The sequence below is a fragment of the Choristoneura fumiferana genome, chromosome 8, assembly GCF_025370935.1.
Source record: "Choristoneura fumiferana chromosome 8, NRCan_CFum_1, whole genome shotgun sequence".
Taxonomy (NCBI): domain Eukaryota; kingdom Metazoa; phylum Arthropoda; class Insecta; order Lepidoptera; family Tortricidae; genus Choristoneura; species Choristoneura fumiferana.
The window spans coordinates 3,552,358-3,563,655 of record NC_133479.1 but is presented as its reverse complement, the minus strand read 5'-3'; the positions used below and the strand labels follow the sequence as shown (position 1 = coordinate 3,563,655).

The window sequence follows — 11,298 nt, the reverse complement described above, 5'->3', positions numbered from 1 at the left end:
GGTCGGTGGTTTTCCTACTTTTTGTTGGTTAGGTTATGTTTTTTTTTTCTCTCAACTAACCCTACCTACAGCGTGGGGTATCGTTGGATAGGTCTTTTAAAAGAATTAGGGGATTGCCACAAACGATTTTTCTATTCAATGATCTGTTTGCGAAATATCCAACTTTAAAGTGCAAATTTTCATTAAAATCGAGCGTCCCCCCCTACTTTAAAATTTAAACAGTTGCGTGGAAAATTAAAAAAAAATCAGAATGGTAGTAAAGTCAGTTTTAAATTTTATTTTATTTTTATTTTCATGTGTTGTTGATATCAGTGTTAGTTTTAAGTAAGGTCCTAATTGAAATCAGATGTAAACATCAAATTAGCGTCATGTACATTCGAGGAAACTGAATCACGTACCAGGTGGAACCTTTTCATAATCAATTTTACTATATCGAAAATACAAACTGAGACAGCACAACATAGATGTCGCTAGTGCTGCTGCTTAAGTAGCATAGTAGAAATAAGCAACCTGAGATATGTATGCATAGGAAAAATTCGTGTCTAGTTTCCTGTCCAGCAGTGGTGTAGGGATTATAGCACGCAGCACGGATTGCTGGGGACCTGGGTTCGATTACCAGTGCTGGTCTCTTTTTCTGGTTTTTCTGTGCATCCATGTCTCAGTTTGTATTTTCGATAATAATATGGTTTCACGGGATACCCGTAAAAGTAACAAATTTGGAGTTGAAATAAAACTCCAAAAAATCAATCACAATTTCACTATGATTTCTTTGGCAGGTGTACGGGATATCCGCCATCGTCCGCATGACGTATAAGTGGCACAAAGGTACGCCCTGGTACGCGTTTCAGTATCTTTGACTGTACCTATGTCTCATGCTTTTTTCCTTCTGTGATTGTGATGTTTCATGACTTTAAAATAAACATGTTTTCTTTCCTTCTTTATTTAAAGACACCGCGTGTAAAGCATAACGTGAAGATAGTTGCGAGACGTGCTTGTTTCCGATGTCTTGCGGAGTGTCAATGAACTTAGCGGCGCTACTTGTCCAATCGGTCGTTTTCACAATTTGCAGACACAATATGTTAGTTTAAATTGAATGCATACAAGTATGCTATAAGTAGGATCCGATATAAAATAGCATTTTTTTCGTAGATGTCAAAATAAAGGAATTACATTGAATTAAGAGCGTTTGTACCTGCTGAGCTGGCAACGTTGCATTTTTATTAGTTTTTCTCGATTATTCCATAAAAATTTAATGAAAAATCAAAATGTGGTCCGATAGAACTCTTCTTAATATATAAGTTAATGTGTCTACTCCAATAATTATTCGTGGTAGGCTTTTATATTCTATAAAAACAAACTAATGTTTATGACCGGTTTTTAAACCAAAGGTTTTTAAGTCAAAGCTCATACGCGCCAGTGGCAGTGAATGCATTAATGTAAGAAAACAAACGTATATAATTGACTACAATTAAAATTATAAAATGTACAAAGAATATTTTAATGGAATAGAATATTTATTATTTGTGATAACAGTCCATCAATTATTACAGTCGCGAACAGGGATTGTAGAGCCATTTACCATTGTACGTAATTAATTTGACCGTAGAATGCTACTCTGGTTTATAAAAGACAGTATTTACTACAAGTATGGATTACTTGGCTAAATTATGGACAGTGAACCCCGGTTCACGATGGTGCAATAATAATTATGTTAATACAAAGTTTTAATAATAATTTCATTTATCTCAACGTTTATGACGTACTTATAACCTAACCAACAATAAGTTGGAATACCCCTTTGTCACTTCAAAGTTCGATATGTTAAAAACGGCTGAACCGATTTTGATAAAACATATCTAAGAACGATCGCTACAAAACCCGCTTCGATCTATGGTGCCACAGACAGACAGACAGACACACTTAGCGGTCAAACTTATAACACCCCTCTTGTTGCGTCGGGGGTTAATAAAATGTCTGATGACGTATATAACAACATGGTTTTGTGGTAACCTAGGAACCATATTGCTTGACTGTTAATAAAATAAATAAATAACCGTAACACTAACACAATAAATTTGAATATAGGAGTAATGTAGACGTTGAATGACTAAAATATGCAAATTAAACGAAAAGCTGTTCTTCGATTCGCCAGAATAAATAATACTTGATTTAAATAGATGTTGATTGTCTAACTCAACAATGATGTTCTTAGAACTGACGTAAAATAAAAAACAAATACTCAAACCGTGCCAGTAGTTATTACCTTGATCAACTGCCGAAAATTCCACAGAAGAAATATCATATTTAAGATTCTTATATTTAAAAAAAACCGAAGCAAAGACGCCGTTATCTTTTTGTTTTTGCGAATAAAAGTTTTATTAGCATAGTTTTATATACTAAATACTTACCTTAGTTTTATTATAGAACTAAGGCATTTTGTATACTTATTAATTTTTTTACATCCAATTCTAAACATACATATCTTGCAAGATTGGATATTATCACTTCCAATAATCTATTTAATTTGAAATTTAGTATATGCACGGAGCTCCGGCGACAAATGTAAGGATAGATTAAAATTGATTTCTGATGTTATATAATTTTAATAACGGATCGGATAATAATAGGTTCTACCTCGAAAAGAAAAGTTAAGAAAGTTTTTAAATGTTCTTAACGTAACCATAGCAACATGAACGAGCGTGTTTTGCCGAAGTGACCCTTCTTCATAAAAAATACTCTACGTCACCGCGTTTGGAAGATCCGGTAAAGCGACCACTTCAAACAGGGCACCTGCTACAGAACATTGAACTTTACGACCCAGTAATTAACGCCTAACATTAAAAGTTAACTCAATTATAACTAAGAAATACCCATTTATTGTGGTCAGTTTGTGTTTTGTTGCGGATTCGACCAGACATGTTTGTAATGTTAATTTAAGTAATATAAGTATTTTTGTTAACATGTATTTGTTTTTGTTGTGTTGTTTTGTGGGTTTGACGTTTTGCTATGAAGTACCCTCCGCGAAATTGGAGGCTATTTACCCTAAAGGACTGCGAGTGTCCGTACCTGGTAAGACTTGTCAAATATTAATTTATAAGTACCTACCTAAGTACCTAGGCAAGAAGCGATAAATAGTCTTGTGGTGACATGTGGCCTCTCAAGCAGAGGATCGTGGGTTCTAACCCGGACTCGTATCTGAGTTTTTCGGAATTAATGTGCGAAATGACATTAGAAAGAAAACCGCCATTCGGTTGTCAAGCAGGTGTTCAATCCACAATGGGTCAGGGAACAGCCCAAATCTCTTAGTCCCACATTAGGCCTATGTCCAACAGTGGAATGCGGGAGGGGGTTAACATTTAGCGTTTTGCGGCGTCTTTTTTCTCAATTAATCTTTCTGCAAGTAATAATAAAAGAGATGATGCTAAGGATTAAATTTTTATTAAAGCTAAAGATAATGCCGTTCGATGCTAAATTTGGAGTGATCAAAATTCCTGCGACTTGTCCTTCCGTATTGCTATTAAATCGAATAAATCGCCGGATGCCAAGCAAAACACAAAAAAATCAGTCACTGCTCTTCAAAAAGTCGTATCTAGTTAGTAATTTCATACTGAGATACGAGCACAGAATAAGTAATAGCATAGTTGTACTATTACTAATTCTGTGGTAATAGTACAATACGAGCTTTGTTGTAAGTAGGTATTAAGTACTTAGTGACTTTTTCTTGTCAACCGACGAAATATTCATCGCGGACATTGGTACAATCCAGGGCATAAATATCTATACAGCCATAGCGTCAAATTTTAATATACATCAACCTTATGGTTAGTTGCATAAAGGTGTGTAGATATTTATGACCTTGATTGTACATCAGCAAATTATAGACTTTCCTGTTATGACGGTAAGGCATTAAGGTAAACGTTTGTGTTCCACTGTACCAGTAGTTGTCTTTCATTTTATGTTATTAGCAATAAAAGCTACAGCAGTGTCATCTAGTCGACATTAGTATGTCGACCACTAGTACATTTATCTTAAGTATAATATACTAGCGACCCGCCCCGGCTTCGCACGGGCAAAGTAAAAAAAACGGCCAAGTGTGAGTCGGACCCTCGTACGAAGGGTTCCGTACATTATACAACATTAGACATTAGCATAAATCGGCAAAAAAACCACGTTTGTTGTATGGGAGCCCCCCTTAAACATTTATTTTGTTCTATTTTTAGTATTTGTTGTTATAGCGGCAATAGAAATACATCATCTGTGAAAATTTCAACTGTCTAGCTATCACGATTCATGAGATACTGCTTCGTGACAGACAGACGGACAGTGAAGTCTTAGTAATAGGATTCCGTTTTTATTACCCCTTGGGCACAGAACTCTAAAAAGGTCTCTAATCAAGGGCACTTCACACACATTTTTCAGCTCAATTTCCAAAAAACTACCCGACACGCACGAATCCGGGGCACGTCAAAGTAAATGCATTTTTTGGTTAGATTGATATTTTTAATTTCGTAATATCTTTTGATGTGTCCCACTGCTGGGCATGTACGAGAGAGTACCTCGGCCGTGAGAGGGGAAGAACAAACTCCGTCAGCCCAATTCTTTTAACAAATCGCTTCGCAGTAAAACATATTGGACAATCTACAGGCTTCTAAATAATAATAATAATAATAATATCTTTTGAATGGAATGTCCGATTTGAATAATTCAAAAAGTAATCTACAGGTATTGAAACAGTCTTAAATATAAAATTATTAATTTGGATATGGATTAATACAAAGGTATGGATAACATGGTCTGTTTTTAGTCGTAATTTCTGACAACTTTTAAAAGGTTATATAGTGACATAAATAACTGTGATGCATTCGTGTCAAAATAAGGAAATTATTATGTACCTATTTAATTAGGCGTTATTTCTAAGGAAGGAGGTAAGAAAGAAGGTTTTTACCTGTATGTTAAGTGTAGAGCCAAATAACAAGGCCACGTTTTTTTGAGACTGTTTGTACTCGCAGCATGATATTTATATTTGACTAGCTGTTGCCCGGGACTCCGTCCGCGAAAAAATTATTTATCCCTATCCCGAAGGAACTATTAAAATTTTCCGGGGTAAAAACTATCCTATGTCCTTTTCCGGGACTCAAACTATATGTATACCGAATTTCATCTAAATGGTTTCAGCGGTTTAGATGTGTTGAGGTAACAAACAAACAAACAGACAAGTATCCCATCTTGGGCCTCTAGGTTGGCAACGCATCTGCAATACCTTGGTGTTGCGGATGTTTATGGGCGGTGGTGATCTCTTACCATCAGGAGACCCATTTGCTCGTTTGCCATCCAGTTGAATAAAAAAAAAGAAGTATTTATAATTATGTATTTAAGTATGTATTTATCTACGTAAGTATTTTTATCTGTTACCTAGTATCCATAGTACAAGCTTTGCTTAGTTTGGGACTAGGTCAATTGGTATCAATTGTTCTATGATAGGTATATTTATTCATTATTATATGTTTCCAGATGATGGCTTCACTCTGTTCGCATTCCACGGCAAGCTCAATGAACAAATGGAGGGTTTGGAAGGGGGGCAGTGGTCCCGGGACATCAACAGGCCCAAGGATGGGCGGTGGACCTTCAGAGATAGAGAGGCCCAGCTGAAGATCGGAGACACGATCTATTTCTGGACTTATGTCATTAAAAACGGGCTGGGATATCGACAGGAAAATGGGGAGTGGACTGTGACAGGTAAGTAAGATAATCATCAGCATTATCATCTTCTTTTTGTTAATCATCGGAAAAATTTGTTAACCCTTTTCTTGGCAAGTTGACACAAGTGTACTGAATTCTAGCCTCGTTGGGTTATTGTCTCTACACAAAAATAACTTTAAAGGAACACAAAAGATGATCTAAAATTATGTATCATATATAATACAATGCTAAGAAAGGGGTTAAGAGCATTTATACCTGCTGAGCTGGCAACGTGTGTAAGTTAATGTGTCTACTGCAATAATTATTTGTGATAGACTTTTATTTTCTTTAAAAACCGTTAATAAACTTTGGTTTATTTTTAAAGAATATAAAAGTCTATCACGAATAATTATTGCATTTAATTGATCTGCCTAAGCTGGCCAAAGCATGAAATGGCGGCGTTTCATGACATGCGTAAGCATTTCATGATATGCCTTAACGTCACTAGGCAAATCGTTAAACGGTGAGTTTTGAACGATGTGGCGAATGTCCCTTAGCCAATTCATGAAATGGCGCTATTTCACGATATGCCTAGGAATTTCGTGATCTGGCGGATTATAGGTACGATCATACGATCACCCGCCGACATATATGGACTGCAATATTTCTTACATCAAAACAGCGCACAAAACTTGTTCACAGCGCGGATTTGTGAACCTTTCACTATAGTTTGTTGACGTCCGTAACAGGGGTTGTGTCAAAGTATAATGATGAGTGATGCGCCGCGCGTCTTGTTCCAAATAGCCAGTCTAGTGCCGTAAGGTACATAGATGTTAAGGAGGTCTTTGTCCTGCAGTGGAACGTTTACAGGCCGGGGTGATGTTTATTTATTTATTATTATCTTTTCCAGGATATGTTGACGAAGCTGGCAATCCTGTAGACATTGGAACCCCCACCCCACCCCAGGATCCACAAAACCCAGTGGCAGATTACATACCCGCTGGGTTCCCATGCCCAATATCTGCGACCGTCGTCTCAATGCCAGGGTTTGTTTGTAAGGGACAGCTGCTGTTCGAAGATAATTTCCACTCTGGCATCACTAAAGGAAACATTTGGACGCCTGAAATCAAATTCTCTGGGGAACCGGTAATTTGTGTTATTCTTGTTGACTGCTTTTGGCTGGGTCAAGTCCCACGCCTTGGATGGTAGGTAAGGTGTGGTTAGTCCTAGGCTGATTGTGGCTGCAGATTTTGAATTACGCATGGGTCACCACCACCACCAATATCTCACACAGTAAATCATGCATATATGCATAAATCTCATATGACTTTATTTCTAGTGTGTCAGATATTTTTGTATGCACCGTTGTGGCAGATATTAAAGCAGGTGACTGTACTTCGGATTCCGAAAATAAACAATACGAAAAATTTTACCTACTACAAAAAACCATGAAAATATTTTTTAACCAGTCTGAAGTAGATGCCTCAGCACGAGCCAGCAGGAGTAGACATAGTAGCCTACCTCACCTACGCACTATATATTGATCTTCAATCACTCCTGCTGGCTCGTGCTGAGGCACTGACCTTATTCAGACTGGTATAAATTAATTTCATGGTTTTTTGTAGTCGGATCAATTTTTTATTATATTTTTTTTCACGCTTTTTTGAGTAAATAATCTAAGATACAATTGTTTCATTTTTTAATTATTTAATTTCAACTGCTCGTCACCTTTTACAAAAGATTGCTTTTTCTGATGCAGAGACTATCATTATTGAGGAGTCTTGGTGCTTCACCACCCGTTCTATTTCACCATGTCCATTACGAGGAGCATAAATTGCTAAGCAACTGTGTTAAAGTAATTGAAATTCAACCCGTGAAATACTTGTTATTGAGTAGTAACTCTGATGGTCTAATGTGATCTTTATCATCAGTTCCACCACCAAATGATTTTCAAGAGCAAATGCACGGGTTACTACTAAATATATCAAAATTACCATAGGCGTCCCTACAACATTTAATTTTGAAGAATTCTCTCGATATTCTTAGAAACCATTCATTAGATCCTGATTTAGTGCTTAGAGTTAGGACCTAATTGAAGTCATTCCTAGACGAACGAAAAATTTTTTTTTTCAAATCGGAGTTTAGGAGAATATGTTACTCTTGTCTTAGACCCAGCTTAGGTACCAGGTGGGGTAGGATACGCCTGAATACGCCCTTGCATCACTTGTTTTGATTGGCCAATTTAATGCATTAATAGTTATTACTCCATACAGGACTATCCCTTCAACGTGTACCTGCACGACCGGAATCTCCGAGTGAGGGACGGTCGACTCATCATCAAGCCTATCACCCTGGAGTCCAAGTATGGAGAAGACTTCGTCCGACAGTCTTTGGATCTTTCTACCAGGTAACTATTAAACAGTTCAAAGTTTTACCTCTTAACGTACAAAGCAGACTAATGCGAAAGTTTGTGAGTGAGTGAGTTGTATGTTTGTTACTCCTTCACGCCGAAACGGCTAAACAGATTTGGATGAATTTTGGTATGTAGATAGCTGGACATCTAGAATGAAACATAGGCTAATTTTAATTCTGATATTCTTACGGGATGGGGTTAAAATCTTGAAACAACAACCGCTGGTCTTAGAGTCATGAAATAAGACATGATTGTTTTTAATGTAACGTCAATGAAAACAAAGATTTAATTTCCGGGAATTCCCATGGGTTTTTTTTAAAACCCTCGAAATTTCAATTCAGCTGCTGGATCTGATGATTTACGTGTGCGAAGGCGCGGGTAAATACTTGTACTTACATATAATGTTGTTTCAGATGTACTGGTATGCTTGGTACAGCAGATTGCGCCCGTGAGGCTTCAGGGGCACAGATTTTGCCACCCATCATCACAGCCAAGGTCACCACCAAGAAGAAGTTCAGCTTCAAGTACGGCCGGATCGACGTCGGTGCCAAAATGCCACTTGGAGACTGGTTGTATCCTGGTGAGGAAGAAATTCAGGTTTAGAACTTTGAGTTTTGAGTAAATCTATCAATTCAGATTGACACCTCGTAAGCTTGTTGACTAACCCTTATACTTATGTTAGTATATGGGCAACCGAGCTTTGCTCGGGCTAAAACTCGATAATAAGCGTTTTCCCAGAGATAAGACCAAGCTAAATCGATTTGTCATCCCGGAAAACCCCTACATACCAAATTTCATCGACATCGTTGGAGCCGTTTCCGAGATTCTGATTATATTGATTTAGATTTCTGATAATGATTATTGTCACAAATTATAAAATCTTATTATGTATAAAATGTTATTTAATGTGTTTTGTGGCGATAAATGTATTTCCTTTCTTTTTTTCTTATATAGATGCTCGTTTAAAGGTATTAGATAAACGTTTGTCGATATATCTACGCATAATATATGTATTCAGTATAAAATATTCTAATTTGGCAAAAACATAAAATAGATAATGAGACCTCTTCTAAGTTCTTACAATATTATGAACCCTGGTCCTGGTAGCGTATAGCAGCAGTTGTTTAAGTTCTAAATGTTGTAATATTTTCAAACCATACTAATATTATAAATGCGAAAGTGTGTGTGTTTGTATATTGTCCGTCTTTCAAGTCGAAACGGAGCTATGGATCCAGAGCCATGGGCCAAAGAGTGACATAGGCTACTTTTTATCCCGGAAAAATTCACAGTTCCCGAGGGAACAGTGCGCAAATGCTAGTATTACAATAAATAAATAGAACTATGTTTAATTTTCCTGTACCTAATTTACTTTTATAATTTTATCTGTCCCTTACTTCTTCACGCTTAACCCGTTGAACCGATTCGATTTCTTTTGATTTTGGCTCGACTCCTGACCTATGGGGGAACTGTCTAACAGTGGATACGCCTATGGCTGATATGGTGATGATGGCCAGAGACTTTGATACACTACAGAACCAAGCTGTTTACGTTTTATATAATTTATTTGACCATTCCAGAGATACTTCTAGAGCCCCGTGACAACGAGTACGGCGTGAACAACTACGCGTCAGGTGTCATCCGTATCGCCTGCCTCAAGGGTAACAAGCAGTACTCCAAGATGCTGTATGGAGGACCCATCGGCTGTGAATCGGAGCCCTATAGGTACCTGACCCTAGTTCATCATCATCATCATCATATCAGCAACAGGACGTCCACTGTTGGACATATGCCTGCCCCATAGACCTCCAGTTGCCTTAGGGTGCCACATCTATCAGAATCGTATCGCATTTAGCTGGATGATTTTAGACTATACGCATCACAAGTTAAAGTGTGCTGTTACATGTTTTCAGCTATGCTATCGCAGGCTTTTATCTGCTAAAGGACACCAACACCGCAGTTGAAGTTGAAAACCGTTATGGATAGGTCAACTATAGACGTTATTGTCTTTACCTTGTATCATGCCCATTAGTAATCAGTAGCCTGTTAAGGCTACCCATATTAATGGGTTAACCCGCATTCACATTGATCTAACCGAATCCCTACTGTCTTACTGCATAACGTCATGGGGTGGCGCTGCAAAAACTTCGCTCATAGTTCTCGAACGAGCTCAAAGAGCTATTCTAAAGGTGTCAACTTTCCCGACCGTTCTCTTTTTCCCACCAAAAGAGTTATTCCAGTCATGTAAGTGCTCACGCTTCACGCGTTCGCCAGCTTTTTATCATGAATTTGATCTTAGAGCAGCATAAAATTGCCCCCTACAACCCCGATGTCTATAAAAAAAGGCGATCGGACATAGTTTTTAAACAACCGCGCGCCAATCACGCGTTTATGCGCAAGTTTTCAACTTTTTTAGGTCCTTTCATTTACAATAAAATTAATAGACGCCTAATTATTTATGATTTAAACTACCGTAGCTGTAAATTGAAACTAAAAGAGTGGCTAATGAACTTGTCTTATGAGGAAACGGAAAACCTGCTTATGATAGTTGCATAGCTTAATTTTTCACTTGTATATCTGCGAAACACGATGTAATAAATTGTTACTGTCATTTATGTTATGTTTTAAGCCCATATTTTTATTTGCCTAAGATACAGGCTACTACAGTATCTAGTTTAGGCATTTAAGTAAATTTATGATTAGCATGATATTGTATTATGTTTAGGTACTTAGTGTTCTATTTAGTTAGATGTAAACATTTGTATTATATAAGTCAAAAGTGTAAACTAGTAATATCGGTTTATTGTTTACTAAAAACCTAGACGTAATTTCAGTGCTTACTACCCTTTTTATTTGTAAAACAAATATTTTATTTTGAATAACATTCAATTTTTGATTTCAATCTAGTAACTAGATCCTAGTTGAAGGAGTTTACCTCGGGGTCGACGCCGCGCATGAACAGCCTCGTCCGGCGCGCTCCACGCTCCGCCGCGACACACACCGCCCACGTCAGCTGCTGATCGTTCACCGTCACGCGATTGATCGCCACGACTGATCGCTGGTTAAGGTTCTATTCAAAATGTTCACCCTGTATCATTTACTAGCGCCCGGCCGCTCAGCACAGGTGCAACGTTGAAAATAAAGAAGTTCTAATCAATAAACTTCACATGTTTCACTTTCGTACAAACTACACGGGTCGGCGAAGCCGT

The 11,298-nt window shown here is 37.5% G+C and overlaps 1 protein-coding gene across 1 annotated transcript; it reads left to right on the top strand.

Moving 5' to 3' along the window:
• Positions 1-2,887: 2,887 nt before the first annotated feature.
• Positions 2,888-9,814, top strand: LOC141430161 (beta-1,3-glucan-binding protein 1-like; the record flags this gene model as incomplete). The annotated part of the gene is given in 6 exon segments (XM_074090728.1): positions 2,888-3,069; positions 5,512-5,736; positions 6,590-6,825; positions 7,953-8,086; positions 8,506-8,672; positions 9,670-9,814. Coding segments are annotated over 6 exon segments (1,016 nt in total), but the record flags the coding sequence as incomplete, so codon positions are not given.
• Positions 9,815-11,298: the final 1,484 nt, after the last annotated feature.